The sequence below is a fragment of the Trematomus bernacchii genome, unplaced genomic scaffold (genome assembly GCF_902827165.1).
Source record: "Trematomus bernacchii unplaced genomic scaffold, fTreBer1.1, whole genome shotgun sequence".
Classification (NCBI taxonomy): domain Eukaryota; kingdom Metazoa; phylum Chordata; class Actinopteri; order Perciformes; family Nototheniidae; genus Trematomus; species Trematomus bernacchii.
The window spans coordinates 756,651-783,458 of NW_022987609.1; the positions used below are offsets into that span (position 1 = coordinate 756,651).

At 40.1% G+C, this 26,808-nt stretch overlaps 1 protein-coding gene across 1 annotated transcript in view; it reads right to left on the minus strand.

Annotated features, from left to right (window-relative positions):
- Window positions 1–2,544, minus strand: part of syt6a (synaptotagmin VIa) — an 83,944-nt gene extending 81,400 nt beyond the window's left edge. The window contains exon 1 of the mRNA XM_034131881.1: window positions 2,388–2,544. Coding sequence (XP_033987772.1) covers window positions 2,388–2,544 — 157 coding nt within the window. The remainder of the gene's footprint in view (window positions 1–2,387) is intronic.
- Between the last annotated feature and the right edge of the window lie 24,264 nt (window positions 2,545–26,808).

Consider the following 26,808-nt stretch of genomic DNA (forward strand, 5'->3'; position numbering starts at 1 on the left):
ATTTGAATTCTTTGTCTTTTTGGCTATCGACTGTTTACGATTTTAGCCGTCTGCTCCAGGTTCATGTTATTTTTTAGTACACGTAGATTTGTTTGACAGTTGAAATACCATTTTATCCATTGGTGACGCACGTTATAAGATGACTCAGACAAAAAGCACATCATTAAAAAAGCACCCCATGCTCCATCACATTTACAAACCTAGAACAAGCATAAACAATCAAATTAATACATAAATACAAAAGATCCTGCTACTCATCTTGTATTGCACTCGGATATTGAAGGCTAGTACGCTAAGCTAACACTCTGCAGCTGCCTTCACTTGATAAGAGATTTGCTCTTTGCTAAGGTAAGTTAGTTTACCTCCACTTCTTGCCTTTGCTGCTTCATACAGTTGTTCTCTTAGTGTTGCGGTTTGAAAGGTCAGTGGCAATTGAGGTCAAAGTAGAAATAATTTGAACTTCGAGCGCAGCACTCTGGGGCATTTTTGAGGGAATTGCTCTCTCATGAAAACAACAGCTACATCTGCATAAACAAAATGTTGTGCATTAAAGCAAATTAAAAGTATATGCTTGTAAAGATGTAATTCCCTTCAGTCCTTTCTCCTCTTGTCTATCTTCATGAAGATACATAAACCACAGGAATAGGTGCAAATGTTTCGCTCAAATTTGAAACATTTTCAAAAAAGTATTATTTTTAATTGATCTTAGATTAATGGTAAAGAACAACTTTTTTCTCTATATTGAAGCGATACTATGAACAATGTGTGTGCCTGCACTCATAGATCTTTATCCAATCCAATTACCAGTACGGACACTATCACCAAAGATTCAGATGAAAACATAAATCTTCTGGCAGACTCCACCAACGTCAACAATGTATCATCACAACAGGCATTTGTGCTTTACAGTAGTCGGGATATTATAACTTTTGGTTAGTGTGAGTGTTTTGAAGACATCTTAGTAAAGATAAATATACATTCTTACCTCAGCCAAAACCTTTTTAGTCTGAAAAGCACTCTTTATAACCACACATTGCTCTCTGTGGAACCATGAATTATAGAAAAGAAAAGCATATACAGGGAACAACAACATTTCATACATCCCCCCCTCCCCACCCCACCCCAACCTACACATCCTCCAACATTATAAGAAGCAGCTTGTCTTTAGCTTCCATGTGACAGAATTAATTAACTTCAACAGATGCATAACATGCAATGGCATTTAATGTCCCCACAGCTCTGTGGTGGATGCCAGTGGCTCTGTGAAGTACGTTCAATTCCTCCGCTGAGAGTGATGTGAGCTGACAGTGGATTTGGTGGGGATTGGTGTGACATGCACTCTGAACAGGGACCCATCCATGAAAAAGCAGCCACAAATATTATCTATTATTTCTTGTGCACCTGCTCTCAAAGCTAAAAAAAACAATTTCTCAGTCAAACTCGTATGTTAGGGGGAGAAATACAAAATGTGCTGGATGAGGAAACGCTAAAAGTGAAGGATATCTAATATGCATAAGATCAGGTTATTAGTGTGAAATCATATGTATTCTAAATCCAGTTTTTAAATCCAAATTGAATGAGCTCAGTTATCTAAAAGTCTTCTCTCTAAAATCCACATCCCCTTCGGTTATATCTTGCTAAATGTTTTTTGCAATAACACTAAATTCTCCAGAGTACTCCGCTTCGAAACAATATTTGCCAGATTTAACGGCACATCTTCCCCCAACTACAATACACACAGTGACGAATGAAAGCACATGCGCCTGCAGGAGCTGCTCCATTAACAAGAGAGGGATTATTCCTTTAAAGAGGGTGAAGCCCATTTCAAGTGCCAGAGCAACAGATGCAAGAGTCTGCAACAGATGTGTAAATCACACTTCATGAATAAATATATAATTCAATTCAGGATGTTGAAACTTTGCAGAGCAGATTAAACTCTCATTACCGCTCTGTGTTGTTCACTCTGAAGCAACAGCGTACATCTTCTGCAAAGGTTTGTCTCTTATTCTCTTTGTAAGGCTGAGTGGTCGGGACAGCATCAGCTGGCATTAGTCAGCCCGAAGGCTTATCTATTCACGGTAGAAGCTCTCTGGAGCAAACTGGGGGAGTCAATGTGAGTTTGTATTATACACCTATTGCTCCCTGGTGCCCCGGGGTCACGAAAACTCATTACAGATGTGTTAATGGTTCAGTGGAAGCTCCGTCTGAGCAACGTCTTCTTTGACCACACAGGGATGATGCCTTAGCAGTCCTGTTTAAGTAAAGCAACCCTTCGGAAATTAGCTTTTTTTTTTAAGGAAAACCTAAAGAACAGAGATGAACAAAGCACAACAGGGGAGCAGCCGCCCCTCACCCGATATAGATCAGGAGTTAATTATAGTCCTTACCCAGTTGTTTGCGGTCAGAGCTGTGGCTGGACAGCAGGAAGAGGTAATCCTGACAGGTGTCCGGGTCCAGCAGCGAGCTGTTGTGCAGGCAAAGGTCAACAATTAGGGTCACAGCTTTCTGACAGACCATGTCATACTCCTCTCGGTCAGAACTCATGCTCCCAGCTGCATCCTCAGCCGTGTGTGTGCTCATCCAAGGGAACTAACACACCCACACACACACACATCAGCAGCGGCGGCAGCAGCAGCAGCCGAGTATGCAGAAGATGATGGTCTCCGTCCGAGGCTGATTCTATCCTCCTCTGTCTCTCATGTGTGTTTTACAGACTACTATCTATGTGTGTGTGTGTGTGTGTGTGTGAGTGAGTGTTGCTGTTTGTGTGTAAGCAGGGCCAACATTGTTGGAGTGCATGAACATGTTGTATTATGTGCCAGGACTTAATGAATCACATTCAGTCCCTCAGGTGATCATTGCATCACATATGCTCGAAAACTAAGTCACATGTAATTGCTAACCAGAGTCTAACAAGCCCCTCCTTCACCTCCCAAAACAACCCCCCCCTCCTGACTATAATACCTCCCCCACATCTTCTCTGAGTGTGCACAAACAAACAGAAAAAAACCCAACAACCACTGGGCTTGTTTTTCTCATAGTTTGACTGACTCAGCTGGTCCCTGCAGGTCAACATGTCTCCTGTGATCAAGTCTTCCCCCGAGCTGAACCACCTGTGACTTGCCAGGTCTTTGCCACTCCCACCGACGATCCCTCATCGCTCCGAGTGTTTACACCCTGTAATGATGGGGGTTTAACCGTGTGTGTGAACGAGAGAAACAACCACAGAGAGAGGGGGGAGACAGTTGTGAGGCTGTAGGTGAAAACAAACTTGGTATACAGTATGTGCAGTGGTGGAAGAAGTATTCATATCTTTTACTACTACTACAACTGCCTTGTGTTGAAAGGTGCTATATAAATAAACTTGCCTTGCCTTACTACTAATACCACACTGTAAATACACTCTATGACAAGTGAAAGTACTACTTACGTATATATATAAGTGTTTTTTCAGAATCAGAAACCCTTTATTCGTCCTACAGCGGGGACATTTACACCGTCATAACAACAAATGTACAGTGCAGATGAAGGGGAAAAATAAAAACAGTAGAAGAACATTAACTAAAGAGGCAAAAACACATTATTCAAATAAAAACCAGTTAGATACCCTCACCTAATGTAAATTCAAAGTGCAAATGAGTTGGCACGACTTGTTTTCTAGGTGGTTATATAACATTTTCCCAGGAGAAATAACATTTGCAATACTTTTCATGAATATGCTCTACAGGCAAGGCAAGACGAGGCAATTCGACGTGCTTTACAACAAATGAATGAAAAAATGCAATAAAAACATTACAAGCATTAAAGGTGCCTTATTATGCTTTTGGGGGGCTTATTCTTTCCTTCTTGTTACATAGGTTTGTATGCATGTAAATGGTCTGTCCGGCAGTGGCTCAGTCAGTAGGGGCTTGGACTGTGAGCTGTAGGGTCGCCGGTTCAAGTCCCTGACCAGACCTAAATGTGGAGTGTGGACTGCTACTTGGAGAGGTCCCAGTTCACCTCCTGCCCTGCCGTGGTGCCCTTGAGCAAGGCACCGGACACCCACCTTCCCCCCCTCACTCCCATTGCTCCCCGGGCGCTGTACAATAGCTGCCCACTGCTCCTAGTACTAGACTCCTGGTACTAGGATGGGTTAAAAGCAGAGAACACATGTCACTGTGTGCTGTGTGCTCTGCATGTGTGACCATTAAAGAGGGGTTCATCTCTCCCAATTCTATAAAAAAAAAAAGACTAAAATCCCGGGGTGTTTCTCAATCGCGAGTAAAGCTGCTTCAGAGCCACGATTTCAATCATACTACGTCATCGAGTGCCGCCGAAGTACTGTTCCAATCTCCAGTATACTTGGAATTCTACGGAGCCCGGCGTACTCCATTTGGAGAAATTTTGAGGCTGCACATGAGTAGACTCCGCGGTCTTAAAATCCCCACAATGCTTTGCGCACAGACCAATTTCCCAAAATCTGTGGCGGAAGATGCAAGGCGGGGCCTCTCATATGACGCACACCTGCACACTTGCTAGCCTGTTCCACTCTTCGTTTTCCGAATGCCAGGAAGTATTCTTGACTCGCTTCTGAAGCAAGATGCTCGGCAGACATGTGCTACCAAGCAAGCGTACTCGCGATTGAGAAACACCCCCTGTGTTCCCTCCATAGGGAGTTTCTCTCCAACACATTGTACATGATAGACTAAGGGGCGGGACATCTCTAAGCTGTTGACCAATCACAACAGAGCCGGCCAGCTGAGCAGACTGGGCTCTGGTTTCAGACAGAGGGTGAAAAGAGGTGCTGCAGCACAGGCAGTATGAGGAAAATATAGAGCTTTTTGAACATCAAAGCATGGAGACACGTCACAGGAGAGACACTACATACTGATATGAACCTGAAGATAAGCCACGGGCCCCTTCAGAACATTTTGTTGATAATAGTCATATAAAAATTTGAATGTAGGACTTTTACATGTAATAGATTATTTCAACATAAATTATGAATATTTCATTTTACCTCTGGTTATGTGTTTATGTTAAACACCATTTATAACCCTGCAGCAACTGCTTTTGTAGATTTAACCATGTGTGTGAATTGGGATGTGAGAATTGCTTAATGTATCTGTTGGGACACGGAAGCTAATGAAGCTCAATAAAAGCAAACACATCTCCGCCATGAATCTCTGAGGATTCAATTCAAATTAATTTCTCATATCTGATAATTAGAATAAATGAACGCTCAAATGTGTTTATTTCCTACTTAAGCTTTTTAAGTAAAATGAGGGGAATAAAGCCTGATTGACTTGACTTGTCCTGCTTTATTATAATGAACTTTACTGTACGTGAACTCGCTTGACCTCATCCTTTAATTATGTTCTTAACCATAAATTAATCCAATCATCCCTGCGACGGATAAGGCATCAGAAAAAGAGATTTCATGCCTTTCTAATTACAAAGTGATATTGAGCTTAACCAGATTTCCGTTGACTCCCTGCCTTAATTTCGTTAAAGCGGGGTCTAAATACTGCACTGTCTACATTGCTGGGATATTGTTCGGAGATAGATCAGATAATTGGGAGATTATTGAAGCCCCCGCCCCATGTTTCCCTTCAAAGGTTGGGTCTGGGGGGTCTACCGCGCTTCCTGTTACTGAAGATTGGATCTGCTCTTCTAGCGCCAATCCTGATTAACAGGGAAATAAGAAATTGTTTCTGGCTGCGGGTTTTCAAACGAGTCAATTTCCTCCGTGCATCTGCTGCAGCTGATACTGACTCGCCCCCTTCATTTGCCCCGCGGTCATGTTAACGAATACAGGTTCACTGCCTACCTGTATTCACTTTCAAAAGGCTTGCTTGGATGTCAAAACATTACTTAAACCACTCAATGATTTCCTTCCAAACACTTCCAGTTTGTGTAAGAAAATAGACCCAGGATGCAGTTCTTCCTCCTACATTTTTCATAGGTCCCAGGAGAGTGTCCGGTATGTCAGGAGAGATAATGCTTCTGGTTTTCTTGTTTATGCATATTCCATCATTTTGAGGCAGCTGAGAAAATAACCTGCCATGAAAAGATAATGCACCATTACCATGAAAAGCCTCCCTCTTTTCCACATTAATAATAATGCTATCTGCACTTTACAGTTCGAGGGAAACTTCCCATATAAGGAAGCAGAAAGATAAAACACACTGAATGGTATCAACAGAAGCCAGTGGTAGAATGAAAGTGCATTTATTTACAAATTTCCCTTTTATGCCACTTCATACTACGCCACTACATCTCAGAGACACACATTGTACTTCCCTACATTTGTCTACTGTATATTTACTTTTCAGATGAGTTTTGACTTACCCTTCATGCACAGTGAAAAGATCATTGCTCTAGATTTGGTGATTCAGATTTTGTTTGTGATAAACTGAAGGATAAATTGTTCCTTTTGCAAATTCTCGCTCAATAAACCATTTAAAATCCTCGTTTGGATCAGCTGGAAAATGCATCATCACAAAGCTGTTGATTGAATTGTTTTTCTGAGCTCATAAAAAGTGGAATATTTGAGATATGCAGTTCTCACAGGAGAAGTGAGAAGTAGATGTATTATAACGGTAGGTGCAGTTAGAATCTCTTATTTGTTATTCTTTGCTTCAGAGCTTGTCACTGGCAGTGGCTAATACAGCGTTAGTGGATGTAAAACATGAAAGGTTTTTACTTTCACTTTTAAGATACTTGCAGTATTTTCATTTTGCTACGTTATACTTCTACTCCACTACATTTTAAAGGGGAAATCGTGTATTTTACAAGGTTTTGCATTAAAAAATGTGCAACAAACTTTTAACATAATTCATCTCAAAAGATTAAACCAGTGGAATAACAGTTTTAGGTAAAGAAAAAAGGTTTAAATGATCCAATATATCATATAAATTAAGAAAAGAAAGCCGTACATTTGTGAACAGAATTGTGTCTGTCTTCAACAGTAGCGTGCTGCATGATGCAACAATATGTCACGACCTTAACACAAACTGGAGAACCCAAATGCACGACCCAGAGACAGTCTTGAATGTTGCAAAAATGTATTTTTAATTTCCAATAAAACAGAAAATCCCTCTTAACAGAGTAGGTACTGGATTTAACATAAAGCGCTCTCAAGGAGGAAAAAACAAGCGTAACAAAAGGAGAACTTAAGATTAACTTAAATTTGTAAAAAGAATAACAAAATAACAAAACCTGACTAAACTGGAAAAGATCCTCTCTTAGTAGAAGCTTGGCACGACCATCCATGGAAACAAACAAGACGAACTGACACAAGACAGGGGAAGACAGGACTATTTAAACAAGAGGTGAGTGGGAACAGGTGGAAACAATCAGGGGCGGGGCAGACGCTGACGATGGCGGGAAAACACACAAAGGGAGGAAGTAACAGGGCCTGAAATGAGACAAGAGGTAAGTACAAAATAAAACAGGAAATGGAAAACGAGACATGACAAGAAACACGGGGATTTGACCAGAGATAAATGACATAAATAACAGACATGACATGACGTGAAATAACATGAAAACCTGACTAGACTTGGAATGACAGACATAATACATAAACAAAACTAACACGTCACACTTGACGAGACACAACACAATATCAACAATCTAATAATGTCACATATATAATAATAAATCCACATATGAAGGTACGGTTTTTGCAGAATGAGTACTATTACTTTTGAGACTTTACATACATCTTGCTGATTATACTTCGGTTCCTTTACTTAAAGGTGGGGTAGGTAATTTATTTCAGAAACACTTTTTGTTATATTCCATGGAATGCTCTTAACATCCCGATAGCAATGAATATATTAAATGCTTTGACAATAAATACATTAAAATAATGTCTTCTGTGGAAGCCGTAGTACTGTAAAAAGCACGACCAATCATTGTAGCCGGCCCGGCTAAAATAACTGGATGGCCTACCTGCCTGTCAGCCTTCCATCTGTGCACAAACTTATCTCGTGCCCTCATTGGTCACGTTCGTGTGTGTTGGAGGAGGGCCTCTGTAAGGAAGTGGCAGATTTTTTCCAGTTGTGTATTTTCAAATTCTAGCGCACTCGAGCTGGTTTCTCCAAAATGACCTACCCCACCTTTAAGTGGACATTTGAATGTAGGTTTTTTAGTTGTAATTGAGTACTTTAACGTTAATGGATTGGTACTTTTCCTCAAGTACATGATCTAAAATCTTCCACTAGCGCATACAATGATATCTAGTCAGATTTTTTTGGTAGATACATTAAGGAAGTTTATATTCCAAAAACTGCACACTCAAAAATTTTTACTTTCTAAACTTTCACAATGCTAATGCAATCTCTCACTATATACTTACAAGTAGTATCTTTTTTGGGCGGTGTTGTATTAAAGACAGTGTTGTTTTCCTATTGATATGTGTCTGCATTTGCTTGTTAGAATTGATAACCCAACCTAGCTTTACCGGGATTATTAAAATGTCTGATTTCAGGCGTGGACAGAATTCTTCCCTCTTCAGTAGAGCAATGCAAACAAAACTTATCTAGAAATACAATATGTCAGTCAGACATTTAAAGGCCCGGACACACCAAGCCGATTTTGGCCGTCGGTGGGCGTCAGGCCGACGATGAGCGTCGACACGCCCTACTCAGATTGGTGTGTCCCGCACCGTCGTGTCTTTTCAGCCGTGCCGACACCTTTTCGGCCGAAAACCCACCGATTCGACATGTTGGCAGTCGGCCAAAGGCACTCGGCAAAAGAAATCACTCTGATTGGCTGTTCAGCTAGCGAATCAGTGCATGAGAAGCAAAACGGAAGTGAGGGACCCAAACAAACTATTAAGAAGGCAAATCTGAGATTTCCTTTAACTCCAGCTCTCGACACAGGTTCGGGAAAGCCCCATGAGCTTCTCGCTGTAGAGTGAAAATGGAACGCACACGCTATTTGTTGTTTGTTTATATCACGCAGTCTGTTCTTCTTCTCTCGGTTATCACGCAGTCTGTCTTCCGGTTGTTGCCTCTTTTGAATGACGAATACACACTACCACCGCCTGCTGGTAAGGAGAGTTATTGCCTCATGTGAGTACGTGCTTCTTGGCCGTCGGCTGAAGTCTTTGCGGTGTGTTCCAGTGCGACACATGGCCAAGACGCAGGAGACGTGAGGCGACGCAACAGTCGGGGGTCCGTCTGTGTCAGTTCTTTGGTGTCAGCTTGGTGTGTCCGGGCCTTAAGGTGACATAGTGGACATTGAGGTAGAGGTTGAACAAATAAAAGTAGCAGTCAATTCAAAAGAAATATCATCCACACTTGCATTTATTCTCTTATAAGTTAAACAAAATGAATCAGTTTTAACTGCAAAGTACATAATGCTTTCTGTGTTCATATTTCATGAGATGCACAGTAAGAAAGAACCCTACGCTGTCTCTCGTATGAATGTGTTTTCATCTTTTAATAATTTAAACCTCCGCAGCCACAAAAGTGATTTAAAGAAAAACAAATAAAGCCCCTTTTTGTTTAACGCTAATGTTGAATCAATGCGATAATGAAGACGACTGCTGACAGGGCTCGTTCCAGACGGTGATGATAATACAACAGTCTGCTGCCATTAGAGATTCAGCCTATAAGGTATCAATAAACGAGGATGGTTCTGATGGTCTTATTGATGGGTTTGAAGCAGGTGCGGGCATATTTGTTCACATCAAATAAGGGGGTGGAGAATCATGCGGACCCTCGGTTTGATATGCAAATCATCCGTGGCAAATCTTTCAGTGGTGACAAGCCGGTGGCTGCAGATGTTGAACTTGATTCATCGTGGCAAATGCATGACAAAGGGTCGGCTCACTCAAAGCTATGCTAATGAACATCAGCACTCCAGCAAACTCCTCCTGAGGGCCAGAGAGGCGGGATTACTACAGTATATAGCCCAGTGTGTGTGAGTGTGTGTGTGTCATTGTCACGATGTGTTAATCAAAAGATTTCAGCTGTGAGGCAACGTGAGGAATTGTCTATTTTCACTCATAAGCTCATTAGTAACAGTCTTAAATTGTGTATACGCGGGATTTGACGGATGTGCTCCGAAGCTACGATACAACAGATGAAGCGAAGATCTGCGAACAAATAGATCTGCCAATGAATATTACACAAGAGCCTTATGTAGGATTTACAATGAACCACATATGCTATTTCAGTGAGGCCTTCAAAGGGGGGATTGAAATACTTTCGACAATGTTTTTCAATGAGGCTGTGCACACAACAGAGTGCATTACCTGTGGTATGGATATAAGATCTGCATAATTGCTCTCTGTCCAGGTGAAATGTTTGCACAGCGGTTTCTCATCCCAACATATCCTGGATGTCATTGAGATGAGGTGTTTAATTGAGCTCCTGTCAGCACGCAGTAGAAGAGCGATGGAGTCCAAAAGAGTTGATTCTCTCTATCATGCAAATCAATCCCAAGGCATGTCAATGTGATCAACTTTTTCCTGCTCACTATTCTTCATATTTCCTTTGCATGTCAGCACAATGCAAACCTCAAAAATAAGAGAGTTAGAGAGGGCTGCACCCAATTACTCACTTACTCAATTTGAGATGAGAAGACTGGCAAATGGCTCAGATTGGTGGGGTCTTTCTGCCGGGTCTACTAAATTTCAATTCAAGACTTTTAAAGACCTTTTTAACACCACAAAGAAACCCATTTAGTACCTCTCTTGCAATTATACCAGTGTGCATGAATGTCTGATTAAAAACCGGTTGAGGTGGTGTGGTTAATAAGATTTCTTATAATATTAAACAATTATCCTGGATGGCAGCAGCAGAAAAAAGATACATTTATTAACCAATTTTAAATGATAATTGGTTTATAGAGTCTCCTGACTGGTCGAAATCCTATACAAAATGAGTTTATAAGTAACTTCACTGTCTACAGGCAGAACTGAATCTCATTTAAATTGTCTACCTGCCCAGGGACTGAGATTAGCTAGCGTAATCTGGTAAATACATATTATACAGTTCTGCAAAAGTTATGTTTTCAGTACAAAGTGCCGTATGTATGTAATAAACAAAACAAGAAAAGTTGTTAATGAGACGTTGATAATGAGATTATTTAAAGGACAAGGTCCAAACTTGCCAGGCTTAAAAAACAAAATAAATACATTTTAACGTCTGTAATTTTACTAAAACTACATATGTTTTTCCTCATAGACAGGAACGTAAAGTGAAAAGTCAGCATTATTGTCATTTTTCTCTATAAACAAAGTCAGCCATGGTTGCATTTAACCTGCCAGCCCTGAAGGGTAATGGAAATGTTCATCAGTGTAACTTTGGACATTAGGGTTTTTCCTTATTTGATGAAGTTCTACAAAGACAACAAGTTAAGTTAAATCATTAGCCTATCCAACATCATAACAAACCTGTTGGTAAGGTGGCCATCAGTCAGTGTAGACCTTTATTAAAAGCAAAACAAACAAACCCTGAGGAGATTGATCCCAGTAAGAGCAGCAGCAGCGCATAATGGAGGAGAGCTTCCCTTCAGATCTGATGGCAAATGAAGGCGGAGAGGATCAATGATGTCTATGATCTATTCTCTGGGTTTTAGAGAGCGAGAGAAACACAAGAAAGGATCTGCTTTGAGAGTTGGTCCTAACAGACCTTTCAGTGTCTAAGAAGCATTTTGATGTTTCATGTCACCTTCCTTTTTGATGATTGTAATGCATTATGTAAAACTGTCTGGAGTCTTCTTTTATATTTGAAACCTCTCCAGATTTCATGAACTGCTCATATGCATCCTCATGAACTTGATTTTCGTTCTTATAATAACATTATTAGCAACGGCCAAAAACCCAGATGGCAACAGACAATATGCCAAACTTATGTTTTACAACATCAGGAGGATACGTCCCCTCCTGACCCAGAAAGCGACGCAGCTTCTGGCCCAGGCTCTCGTCATCTGACGCCTAGACTACTGCAACTCCCTCCTGGCTGGTCTACCTGCATGTGCCATCCGACCTCTGCAGCTCATCCAGAATGCAGCGGCTCGTCTGGTCTTCAACCTTCCAACATTTTCCCACACCACGCCGCTCCTCCGCTCCCTTCACTGGCTTCCAGTAACTGCTAGAACCCACTTCAAGACACTGGTACTAGCGTACCATGCTGTGAATGGATCTGGCCCTTCCTACATCCAGGACATGGTTAAACCATACACCCCAGCACGTGCACTCCGCTCTGCATCGGCCAAACGGCTCGCTGCACCCGCACTGCGAGGGGGACCCAAGTTCCCATCAGCAAAAACACGTCGGTTTGCTATCCTGGCTCCAAAATGGTGGAATGAGCTCCCCATTGACATCAGGACAGCAGAAAGCCTACACATCTTCCGGCGCAGACTGAAAACTCATCTCTTTCAACTCCACTTCGAGCAATAAAATGACTAACAAAGCACTTATATACTAACAAAGGACTGGCTTATCTAAAGCCAGTTGAGTAGCACTTGAAATGTTTTGGCTCTATGAAACCTGATGTACTTATATGATTCTGTTTTCTTCTAGTTTGTATCTTCTTGGTCGAATGCACCTATTGTAAGTCGCTTTGGATAAAAGCGTCAGCTAAATGCAATGTAATGTTGAGTTAATAAAGTGAACTGGACCTACAGTGCAATGGTTTGCCAAAGAAACACTGGGATATATACCTATATAATAATGCCATGCAGTTCATAGGAGAGCAGTTTCATGTATATTTTATATATTTTTTACCCATGCAGCCTGACTCTAGAGGTTCACCACTTTGGTCCATACTGAAATAACTCTGCAAATATTGGATGGATTGCCAAGAAACTTTGCAAAGACATTCACAATCCCAGCAATGTTACTTTTCTACAAGTGCTTGAATCAGAAATCAGAAAGAATCCGAATCAGGTGTTATGGTGCATATATATACTTACATACAAATAAAACAAAAATTGGAACCGTGATAAAAAACGATTTAAAGAAAAGTATAATAACATTAAAAATATAGCAATATTTACAGCGAATATGGTTGGAATATACCTGTAGAAATAAAATTGGAATAAAATGGTATATTTCAGAGGGATGTGCAGTACTGACAGTATTATAATGAAAAGCAAGATATTGTTTAAAACATCAGATTGACATTGTACGCTTTGAGGTTAATGTCTTGACACGTATTGGATGGATTGCCATTGAAGTTTGTACAGATTATTAATTTGCCCAGTAGATGAATCCACAGATTTTTGTGGATTCCCCTGATGTATCTATACGCATGCTGATTAAAGTTTGAACTTATCTAGTCAAATACTTCCCCTTTACTAGATGGATGGCACGACATTAAGTCATTTCCCCTCTGATTCCCTGCAACTATTGAGTGGATTTTCAGGAAAAACATAAAATGATGTCCCTCTTAGAATGACTTATCATAGATCCATACTTCTTTTTCTTGCACCATCATTAGGTCAACATTTAACATCTTTATTACAGCGGTTTATGGCCAAAAACCTGTCAAATATGTCCTATCAACCTCAGCTTTACTTTGTGTCCTTGCCAATTACAAAACGCTAACAGGCTGAACTAAGACGAGAGCAAACATGATAAAACATACAAGCTGCTCAACATCGATATTTCACATTTTCTATTACCTCTGCTGTTTCCACTGTTGTGATATGAAGGCCATGTTATTTCATTTCAATACTTTGCAGTGGGCTTGGATTGACTATAGGATAACTCAAACAAACAATATGTCTGTGAGTTTGGAAACATATTTCAATTGGACATAATCATGCTTGTTCAGGTTTACCCTTTGGATCTGAGGCTTGAGAGATGTTCTGCTTTGCCAAATGTATGTTTGCAAAACACCCCGAGTCATCCAGAAAACTACTTAGTATGGGAGAAATGACTGAATCGTCATTGTCTGCTGCCGGCAGGTGATTTTCTGATGGACTGTTTCCCAGCGGGTGGTGAGTTTTCATCACATGGGGCGGCTGCCAGACACATTGTGTAGAAAAATGCCTTGTGGAGAATTGCTGGCTTTATTTCAACTCAAATGGATGCATTAATGGCTGAGTGGATGAATGGATATGTGGATGGATTGATGATGGATGTAGTTGTTTGATTTCTCTATTGGCATTGCTCGAGGGTTGGCAATGTTGGTCTGTTGGCCGTCCGTTTGGTTACCCAATCAAATCCAGACTGAAATACCTCAACTATTGGATGACATTTTATATGATTTGTGTTACCCAGAGTAAAAAGTTAACTGACTTTGGGTATCACTCGACCTTCCTCCAGTGCCTCCGTGAGGATCACTTTTTCGGAAATGTAGTAAAAGACATGGTAAAGCTAGTAATTGTATATTTTCTAGATATCTCAAGAAAAATACTGGACGCAGGATGTTACGATTTCAGGTGTTTAATTGCAAGAATACCATCCAATCCAATCTCTTTATATAGTCACAGGTGTTGCTTAACCTTACACCATTCCCTTATTGATTACTAATTGACTATAGATGGTGCTAATTCACCTCTTCTACTGCGTTCATGATATCTAAATCTAAAACAGTAATGCGTTTTTGAAAGTAAAAGACAAGTACCACCTCACAGCAGAGCGACCTGCCCCTTTAAGACATTTATTGCCTGGTATTGAGCAGGTGCAGGAACATGGAGCCCGGACATGATAAAGTCAATTAGCCTGTTTTCATTATACAGCAGGATATGTGATCTAGTCACCATGGCAACTGAACCCAGGGATGCACACCCAGGTTTCACAAAATAAAGTCAAGGGGTTCAATGTTTTGATTAGCATTTTGTCAGAAACCCTGACATACTTCAAGCATCTTTTACAATGCATTGTTTAAATGAAAAATATGAACAGAGAATTCTCACTGCAGTGTAAAAAAATTAAATTCTGCCAAATATGTGATCCATCCACATGTATTTTTGTCCATTAAATGTGTGTGTAAGTGAGTGAATCTAACAGCTTGTGTATCCTTTCAAGCATATTGAAGTGCCCTAAGAACAATTCTGAGTTTTTTTAGCAGCCCTCTTAGCAATAAAGGGACAATATGCCTTTGCTAAATGTGGCAAAAGGCAATTCTGTTTGTCTATATTTAGAAGATGCCTCCACTCCACAGAGGTCTCACTCCCGTGCTTCGTACCTGATATATTCTCCCTAACCTCAGCTTCCTCAAGCATGAAATCATCCGGGCAGAATGATAGGATGTTTGGCTGCGAGCGGTGGAGAGAGAGATTTGTTTCTGTACAGATAAACACAGCGCTGACTGTTGTCTCAGCAATTGAGAACACTTTTCTATTTCAATTTTCAAAGTGTACAAGGCAGAAAATAATCGCACAAAGAACAAAATAAGTTCAGCTATCCACCTAATCGGTGTCACTCCTCAAGAAATTAGATAATATTTTTGTTTTGCTAAAGCTCTGCCATCACAAACAAAGTATACTGTTTTAAAAGATTACTGTCAAAATCACTAAAGGGGAGGAAATAAAGAAAGAAACACCAAAACAACGCAAAGTCGTAAAGGCTCAAACTATATATAGAGATTGAGCAACAGCTGTTGTCAACGTCTTGCTATGAAGCTATGTCTTTGTAGATGTAAGAATTAGACTTCAACTTCACAACTTGTTTGTTTTTAACCAGCATTGCCAAAACAAATTACTTAAAGTGGACCTATCATGCTATATTTTAATAATATAGTGTAGGACCATACCTATATAAGGCATATTTATACTTTTTTTTTTTTCAAAATACCAAACAGATCATGCATTTTAGCCATGCCTCATTTTGCTCAATTTGAAAAATGTTAGCTCTGTTTTTGTAAGGGCTGATTCAGTGAGAACAGCACCATCTACAGGCCTGGCATATGTACTACAGCGTCTCCAGCGCTTTCGAACGGCAATGGCCGTGGCTGTCTCCTCCTGATTGGTGGAGTTGGCCCAATAGCCGTAGCGCCACTGTCCTGACGTCAGGACAGTGTTCAAATCTGGATCAGTTTTTATCAGATCCGTTGCAGCCCCTTTTTTAGAGATTTGGGTATGGAGGAAAATAGAGAGGGTTGTGTTTTCTGACACTTGGTGAGTTCCCTGGAACACCGGGGACACATATTCATGTATACAAGACGTACAAAAGTGCATTTTGCACGATAGGTCCCCTTTAAAGGGGACATATTCTACTTATTTTCAGGTTCATATTTGTATTTTTTGTCTCTACTGTGTCATGTCTCCATGCTTTGATGTTCAAAAAGCTCTTTAGTTTTCTCACACTGCCTTTGCTGTAGCAACTCTATTAGGTACTATCTACCTCAAGTGTTACATAGTGATGTCACTTTGTTCAGGAAGTAAACAAAGGAGTCCAATGGAGGCGGGGTGGGGAAAAGGGGAAACCCCAAAAAGCATAATATGTCCCCTTTAAAAACTTTAAGCATCACTTGTACATTAGTTTAATGAGAAATAACCCATATGGCTAAAATGTATTGTTGACCAACCTAATATATTGATTAAGTAACATCATTATATCGATCTTTGATCAAGAAAATGTCCTTCTAATTTGGCACAAACGTCCACTTGGAATCAAAGATGAATTGATTTGAATTTGGTGGTCAAAGATTAAAGGTCAATGGGACTTTACAATCTTGGCCATAACTCAATAATGCATACACTTATTGACAAAACACATTCCCTTCAAGGCCTTTACCAAATACAGTAGATATGATATGAGTCTACCTCTTAAATCATTGCACAGCTCTGCCACTTTAAATTCTGATACACTGCACATATTTCATTCTCAGAGTACATTTTCCTATTCTTATTGTACTTGTGTATATGTATTTTTAATAGTTTGCCATTTTCAGTGGTTGATGGAGGCCTACAGTCATCGGTTATTCGTGTTCAATAAGTAACCATAATTACATTTATATAAGCCGTTTCCCACACACAGTACTCTTGAAAAGCTTTAGGTTATCTGTAGGCTGGATTTGTATAATTACAAATGACAGAGGGCATTTAAATGAGGTTGTATGACTTCTGGAATAAACCACAGCTCCTACTTTGAAGCAGGCAAGTCAAAATCCCGCTTAAACATGAAATATAACTTTTTCTGTACGATTCTAATCCCTTTTGTGTTTCTTTGATTGAACCCTGAGACTTCTGCTTGAACGTTTAAGACTGCAGGATTAATGTGATCAAGCTGCATGCAGGAGGCCGCCCTCATCAGGCAGGGCTCTTTGTTTCCCTAATTATCAGTTGAGGTCGTCTCCTTCCCACCAACTCTCAGTAATCTCATCCATAATAACACAGCTGCAGCAGAACTGTGGCAGGAGGCAGGATCCCCCGAATCTAAGCGCCTAGTGAGGAGGAGGCAAAGCTGCTCTGAAGATAGGCTGCGAGCAGCAGAAGGCCCTCCTAGGGTTTAATGTCTTATTATTTCCCACTCTCAGTCCCAAAATGAACCGTTTTTCATCAAGGACGCTGAGTGTGTTTGTGTCACTTCCTGTTTACACATTAAGGCGGCTAGCACGCTGAGAAATGGGGGAAATTGGAGAAAGTTGCTTTATCATTTTATTCTTTAACAAATCACTTTTATTATTCATTATTATTATGTTATTGTAATTTGTTTTAATTATTTGTATTTACATTTTTACTTATTATTTTTATAAATTATAAAAAATATTGTTATATTATTTTTTTATTTATATTATTTTATTATTATTACCTTTTAAATATGTATTTTATTTTATATTTAATTGATTATTATTATTATCATTATTTATATTCATTTGTTTTGCTTATATCAAAAGATCATTTGTGAGGGTGATAGAGAGAAATCAGTCACGTACTTATGGAGAATTAAATATAGCTATAAATTAAATCTGAATATTTATTTCAGTGGTTGTCTCAGCCCCTTTATGTTCCTGTCATTATAACTATATTTACAGTAAGTTATTTCTGTTTTGATCTAACAGAGTAAGCATAAGACGCTTGGTTTATTTGAACTATACATGAGGTTAAATTGTTAACATAGGTTCAGGAGCATGGCCACGCCTATTTATATCCGGCAAAACTTCCGGCCACTGCTTGTCTCATCCTTTCATGCAGAAGATTGGTTGAAATCCAAAATACTTTTATTGCGGAACTAGGCCAGGCAACAAAGTAAAATAAGGCAAGGCAAATCCCTCAGAACAAAATCCTTCCAGCAACATCAAGAATCTCACAAAGACTTACAGAAAAGGCAGAACCTAAATGCATGCAGGACTAATCAAACAAACATGACACAGGTGAGGATGGAGGAGAAAACACAGGGGCACAAGGTGAACACAATCAGGGTACAACAATCGGGTAATCAGGCAGGAGGGAACACAGGGGGTGTTTCTCAATCTCGAGTAAAGCTGCTTCCGAGCCACTATTTCAAGCATACTACGTCATCGAGTGCCGCCGAAGTACTGTTCCAATCTCCAGTATACTTGGAAATCTACCGAGCCCGGCGTACTCCGTTTGGAGAAATATCGAGTCTGCACATGAGTAGACTTCGCGGCCTTAAAATCCCCACAATGCTTTGCGCACGGACCAATTTCCCCAAATCTGTGGCGGAAGATGTAAGGCGGGGCCTCTCATATGACGCACACCTGCACACTTGCTAGCCTGTTCCACTCTTCGTTTTCCGAATGCCAGGAAGTATTCTTGACTCGCTTCTGAAGCAAGACGCTCGGCAGACATGTGCTACCAAGCAAGCGTACTCGCGATTGAGAAACGGCCAGAGAAAGGAAGCAACAGACAAGATGGGGGCGGGGGTTCAAACTAAAACATGAAAACAAAGAAAGGACAAAATAAAACATAGACAGATCGTGACACTGTAGACCTGATTAACTGCATGTAATGAGCACAGCTAGGGTGGGTGATTCATGTCTGAATTTTTACTTCCTTTCAATTTATTTTAACTTGGCCGACAGAAAGGGCATGCCATCTTTGAGGACAGCTGAGTGACTTATTGAAGTGGACGTTGAGTGTACAAAGTAATTATGTAAGGCCAGATGACTAACGCCTACTTTAACACTCTCGTACTTGGCAACAGTGATTACAAAAATCTGTTATTTTGCACATAAGTGAGTATTTAACATCCTCTGTGTTGTCACTCTTGTAACCCATGGGCCATGTAGCACTCATGCATCGAGGGATTGTGTGACAGCGTGATGCATGGTTTCGTGTTTGGAGGCTAAATAAACCAGCAGATGGATATCGGAGGAGTCCTTGGCAGTTTTGGGAGTAGGCTAGTAACTGTGTATTCCTTGTGGGAAAGCGCACACTGGTATAATGATAAATGAAACTACAGAAAACATTTTGCTGATGTCTTAAAAAAAACTGCTGTCTACGAATCTCTAAACAATATATTTTCCAGAAGGATAAATGCAGTCTAATCTTCTATTTAGCCCCTCGGTAATAGCAGCATAAACTATCACTGTCAGATGGTGTTTGAAAGACTGAGGAGAGCATGTGGGGAATTGAACCGCAAATGCAAAGGAAAAACGTAATATTTTTGCAAAGTCCAAATATATGTCTCTTAGTGTGCACTCAGCAAATGCCAACAGAGGTAATAACCACAGTGTGCCGCTCTTCAGAAGCATATGATTGGATACGACTGCGGATTATCACGTAGGCTGTGAGTGCCAGGCAAGCAGATAACCGTGCCTTCAGAAATTATTAATCACAATAAACCAACGCTAAAGTGTTTTTTCCCCTACTGTGAATGCATCAGCATCAGAAAAAAACTGCCTTACATATAAGATAAACTTTATTATGCAACTGCGAGCAGCCAAGACTGATGACTGAGTGCAGAACATGTGAGGATTTCTTTTACTACACAACAATAAAAAGACATTTCAATCATCTGCGTTTCAATCTTATCCCTGACATGCTGACAGGTTTTATGGTTACGCCTTGCAATTTTGTTTTTGTTCCGCAATTCACTGGGCAGAATTTGCTCGGCAACCACAAAAGATGACATTCGATAATGATGAAGACTCACAGACGAGTGACCGCGAATGTGATGGTGTAATTTTCCAATTTTGTTGTTAATCTCACCGAGGGCACGTCAGCACAGGCTGGGTTTAAAGAAGAGAGTGCTTTAAGAACACGGCCTCTGTGTGTAATTGGGCATTAAGCGTGTTTTAAATGTGAGTCATGGTAATAATAGTGGACGACAAACGCTTGACAGGAGATTTGTGCGGGGATTATAGATCGCACACACAGGGCGATGCCTGAGTGAGAGATGCTCTTTATCACATGGCTGTCAGCACATGAGGAGTTGTAGCCGACATGGAACAACAAATACGATGTGGATCACCTTGGAGCGCAGGGAGAGCCCATTACACTGATGTCCTTCACTGCATGATAAACATTATGGCAGCTGCAAGACGCCTAATCTGTGTAGTTGGAGACATTTGCTAAATAAACAGTGCAGCGAGAGGCATGAAGCAACAGTCAAACCAAAAAGTTAAATAAGACTTATAATGCTCATTTTCAGGTTCATACTGTGACATGTTTTCATGCTTTAATGTTCAAAAAGCTCTTTATTTTTCACTCTCTGTTTGAAACCAGAGCCCAGTCTGCTCTGATTGGTTAGCTGGCTGGCTCTGTTGTGATTGGTCAACCACGTAGAGATGTCCCACCCCTTAGCCTACCACTTACAATGTGTTGGAGCGCTAGCCATTAGTAGCGTGAATGTTACATAGACATATCACTATGATACAGAATTATAACAATGAGTCCAATGGAGGCGTTTCAAGCAGGGGGGGGGAGTGTGTGGGAGAGAAACTCCCTCTGGAGGAACTTTGTGATTTTAGGCTTTGCAGTAGTGATGGGAATTATGGCTCTTTGAAGGGAGCCGGATCTTATGGCTCCGTTCCTTTCAAAGAGCCGTTCAAAAGAGCCGTTTTTTTAAGGTTACTAGGTTTATCTGCAAAATAATCACCAGGATAATGATTGACTGTATTGCCAGACCTAATGTCAATAATCGGCATTGTAAACATGACACAAGGTGGCGCCATATCCATGTCATCATGTCAGTGAATGTACTTTGAATTTACCCTCTGTATGTGTTAAGTAAATAAAGTTGCCTTGCCTTGAATGAAATTCATGCAACTCTTAATATTAGATACTGTGTTTTTAAGTGGCGATGGAGATTATTTGTTGACCCTGCTTTAAAGGATATTTTGCCTTTACAAATGGTGCGTTTTATCACTGCCTGGGTTTTGGTTGAAGTGCATCCAAATGCTGCTGCGTTTTCGCGTTTGGCTCATTTTCCATCCGAAAAACACGTGGTCTACCTGTCCCGTACCACTTGTTATGACTTCTCTCTCTCGCGTATTCCGTTAAGACTAACCCCATCTCACTCCTCGTGCTGAAACCTACCAATCAGAGTAGGGACGGGTCTTCCCAGAATACGTTTGGGGAACAAAATCAAGCTTTTTAAAAGGCGAGTGGATTTTGGCAGGCAGTGAGTGCGGACCAACGATTGAACGATAACAAGAACGGCTCTCACCAAGTAGGACTCGGTTCCCCTCGTTCGTACCAAAGAGCCGTTCAAAAGAATCGGCTCGTTCGCGACCGACACATCACTACTTTGCAGACCATTGACATGCACATAAACCTATGTAACAGTACAGGAAAGAGAACACCCCAAAAAGCCTAAATAGCTCCCCTTTTGATATTTGGATGTTGCCTTAGAAACATCATGTAATTCTAGGATACACCTCAAAATGAATCAATCTAATTATAACTGAATAAGTAAAATAACCTCGTAAGCTACCGCTGAATGCTGAGCACAAATATTCACCATCTGAGCTGGAATAAATCCGCCCAGGTGTATTTTGCAAGCGCTCATAAATAAACCATGCAAATAAAGATAATAATGCATATAAAAATAAATTGTATCCAGGGAAAGGTTTGCTGACCAAGCCTCACAGTGTGTTAAAGCACAATAAAGATGATTTTGTTTATATTTTATGCAGCCGCCGCCGCTAGCGAGTGTTTTGCTTTTACCCGACACCAAGCTCCTCAAATAATACACATGCTTATTCAACAAGGCCGAGGAAGAGGAGGGGGGTTATTATCGAGCTCTTCAAAGCTGTCACCACATGGAGAGGCACCGCTGTGCAACAAGAAATCTGGAATTCAATTAAGCAAATCTTGACCTTTGATAGCAAAACATAAGAAGATGGTTATTGTCATGCGTTGTATAACTGTGTCCAGGGGTGGAAAGAGACAATGTACATTTACTCAAGTAGTTATGTTACAGCTTTAGGAGCTACTTTACAGATAAAGATTATTTAAGGCCCCTATTCTGCTCATTTTCATTTCCTGTGTTATTATCCAAAGTTAATGTAAACTTTTGAATAATGTACTTTATGTAGTAGTTTGTTTGAATGTAATAATTATGTTGTTTGTGGAATCATTTATTGAAAAATGAATCTGAACTTTCAATCTGTTACGATTATAAACTGAAGCAATATAAAAATGAGCCCCATTAACTGAGTTTTAAACATCAGCATATCCGGTCATAGTCCGCTACTCTGCTACACAATTCTTATTATTATTATTGAAATCGGGCAGTGAGACTGTTAAACAATTGAACTGCTGAAACAACTTCAAAAACATTAATCTGCTACTCAGTAATATGTATCTAATATCTAATATATATCATTCCAATAACTTGTATATAGACTCGTACTGCACTATTCCACATGCTCACTTTATTTTATAACTATTTTTCTTTTTGTATTGCTCTTGCTATCTGTATTGTTATTATGTTGCATTGTTGGAGAAGCCTGTGACATAAGATTTTCAACAACATAATTACTCTGTAGCTATGTCAGTTTGACAATAAAGAACCTTGAACCTTGAACCTTGAACCTTGAACCTTGAAACATGACCGGTAAGTTTCAAATTTGTCCGGTAAAATAAATTATTTGACCGGCAAGAAAAAATCCTAGCGGAAACCCTGGTTCATATTAGTGTTGTGTTCCTCTGCTGGGACATGTCTCCATGCTTTAATGTTCAAAAAGCTCTTTATTTTTCTCATACTGCCTGTGCACAATGTGTTTGAGCGCTAGCCAATAGAAGTGTGATTGTTACATAGTGATGTCAACATGTTACAGTATAGTAAGTAAGAAAGCAAGGAGTCCAGTGGAGGCGTTTCAGGCAGGGGTTGAGAGTGTACTACGGCCTCTTTAATACAAATTATAAATTAAATAATAGATTATGACTTATTCTTTTCAGCTAAACAGTGTCAAAAGGTATTAAAAGAATCGCCCACTTTCCCAGCTGCAACATTACAGTGAAGAAGTCTTTAAAGCAGCAATATTTATAATACACTTATATATATATGATTGTGAAGTGGGTCATACTGCATAATGAGTACTTTTCGTACTTCAAGAATATTTTGATGCTTATTATATGTTCTTTTAGTTGACTACAATCTTGAATGCAGGACTTTAACCGAGTGTTGTATACACTGTATTGTTACTTTTAATGAAGTAATACATCTTAGCACTTTTCCCACCTCTGTGTCCTACACGCAAAAGTACTTTGTGCTGGCCAGTGTTTTCATCAGCTCCACCGTGTTTATGACTGGTCTGCTGTGTTACTGCTTCATTTCTCTCAGACTTTGCCCCCCCGTCACTATCGATAAAACGTCTCGATCGAGTGTTTCTTTCACTTTGCTTCTCCATGGACATGTATTGACATTCAAAGCTGCAGTTTGTCACATCAATAATTTACACTGCCACTCTGCTGTTGCCCTGAAATATGCAACAGAGCATCGCGTATGTATTGTGTATCAATATTATAGATGTACCTGTATACTGTCCAGTGGATTTACTGCTGCACAATGACAGGGTTTTATAATGTGAATGTTTGTATGACTTAACGCCTATAGCAAAAAACTGATTAGTGGATTGACCGAGTGAGTGAAGTCTTGATGAATTACTCTTTTTAAATCAACTTCATACAGTACCTTGACTTGAGTAGGTGACTATGTTCCATTTGAATTATTGATAAAAAGATATCCACAACCTTTGATCTATGCAGACTTTACTTTTTAGTTTTCAGTGTAAGAGACCTTCATCGCAGCTTATCTCTTATACTCATTGATTATTCCAGCACCTCAAATATTGAGCTGGGAGAAGCAGTGGTCTCCCTGTGTAATCTCCTTTTCAATTATTGACATCAAACCACATGCTAATTCATAAATCTTTCATATTCCAAACGTCTCTTTGCTCGCCATGAGGTCAAACAGCTTGATTAATTGTGATATTTAAAACCAGACACTGTTTAGAGTATTACTGCTGTTGCAAATATTTTTGCATGGGAGTGCATCTTATCACTTATGCTGGTGTACAGATACAGCAGTGCATTAATAATAAATACACATAAAAAGCACTTTACATTTACAAACCCAGCGATATCTTATTTATATAGATAGAATGTTGTACCAGCTGTTCCAAAATCAAACTCAGTGGCTAATTTACACATTCATAAATCAAAACAGAAGCCACATAGTCCAATTATTTTACAGATATAAGTTGTTATTTTCCCTATTTCCATTATTTTCTACTATAAAACAGAATATGCCTCAAATCACGTTATACAATTTCCTGTAAAGTTATTAGGTGTTACTCAATATATTTATTTCAGTCAGACAACTCACGTGTTTCTTTAACATATTTATTATAAGCAGCATATAGTTGAGTTTGGCGTCTAGGCTCGGGCATCATCACTCCACAGATATACATAGCACGATGAGTGATGATTAAATAACTAACCCCCCGAGCCTACAGGTGGAAGCTGGGGTGGTGGTGGGGCAGGCAAGCAGCAGCGACGTGGAAGTAGCTGCAGCAATAGCAGCAGCAGGCAAAGCATAGAGAGATATCTGGCAGGTTAAATAGAGCGGCATATTAAGGAGACTCTGTTTGGTTGGTTGGAGAGTGGCAAGGGCGTTATGCATGAATGCAGCATAAGTGCTCGAGTTGACTGCCTGAACTAGCTCGCAGGCTTCGCCCCATTAATGGCAAGGTGTTGCATAGCTTACCGTGCTAACGCTAACTGATTAAGCTAACGCACATTGCTAACATTAAGACAAAGACTGAAAAGTGAAAGAAAGGAAATATGAAATAGGATTAGACTTTTTTTCCCCCATTATTAATGGCCAGGTGTTGCATAGCTAACGGTACAAATGCTAACTTATGATGCTAATTTATGACGCTAACTTATGACGCTAACTTACATTGTTTTTGTTAAGTCCGAGACATTCCCTATTTTAATTATGTTTTACAAAATAAACACACTTCAAATCACAAAACAATATTTCAGTAATCTCACAGGCAAGGCAAGTTTATTTATATAGCACCTTTCAACACAAGGCAATTCAAAGTGCTTTACAAAAATGAAAAACATTAAGTGCATTCACATCTAATAGTCCGCTTCTCTGATGCGCACCAGACCACAGTTTGTTACATTGTTTCATTTTCCAGAAGGTTCGCACGGGCAAAACTCAAACGGACTATACACTTTAAACACAAGTCATGCACAGAAATGCTGTTAAACCATTGGTCAGACATTAAAGGTGGGGTAGGTCATTTTGGAGAAACCAGCTTGAGTGCGCTAAAATTTGAAAATACACATCCGGAAAAAATCTGCCACTTCCTTACAGAGCCCCTCCTCCAACACACACGAACGCGCACATGACCAATGAGGGCACGAGATAAGTTTGTGCACAGATGGAAGGCTGACAGGCAGGTAGGCCATCCAGTTATTTTAGCCGGGCCGGCTAAAATGATTGGTCGTGCTTTTTACAGTACTACAGCTTCCACAGAAGACATTTTTTTATGGATTTTTTTGTCAAAGCACTTAAGATATTCATTGCTATCGGGATGTTAAGAGCATTCCATGGAATATAACAAAAAGTGTATCTCGAGCCGGTTTCTCAAACTTACCTACCCCACCTTTAAGGGGGTAAATCCCGGCAATTTCTACCGGAGCCTCCGCCATGAAGCATCGGCACTTTCGGCAGGTTATTCTCATGCTGTTGTTAATCTGGAGAGCATATCAACAGACTCTAGCGGCCCGCGCATATGATTATATAATCAGACAACGTCCGTTAAAAAACATTATAACACATAATGAGACGTTCTGCAGTAAGGAGGGGCGTTTCACAGACGACAGGTGTTCTTCATTTTATGTAGTTGACGGAGCATTTTTACTTTACACGACACTGTTCAACACTTAATTCTGCTTCACTCTTTAAAGGACACCTATCATGCTATATTTGAACAATATATTGTAGGGCCATACCTATATAAAGTATATAAATATAGTTTTTTTTTTCAAAATACCAAACAGATCCTGCATTTTAGCCATGCCTCATTTCGCTCCGTTTTGCTCTTTCCAGCCCTGTTTTTGCAGGGGGCTGATTCTGTGAGCTGCAGCGGACCACGCCCCCCTGCAGGAGAGGGGAGTGTGCTCTGATCAGCTGCTGGGCTGTCAGAAGAGGGGGGGATCTCCGTCCTCCGTGTTTTATTATATTATTATATAGAGTCGTTATTCATTTGTTTTAAAGCTCAATAAATAACAAAGAAGACCTTTGACCGGCACTTTTCTAATTTTGTCCAGAAGATTGAAACTTTAACGGACATCTTGACCGGCGAAAAAAAACCTAACTGAAACTCTGCCGCACGGTCCCCTCGTTCCTTGGAAGAGGCGGAGAGGTGGGTGTTTGTCATCTGCTGGTGGACTAACCGGAGAGAATTACAGTGCTTGCCTCGACGG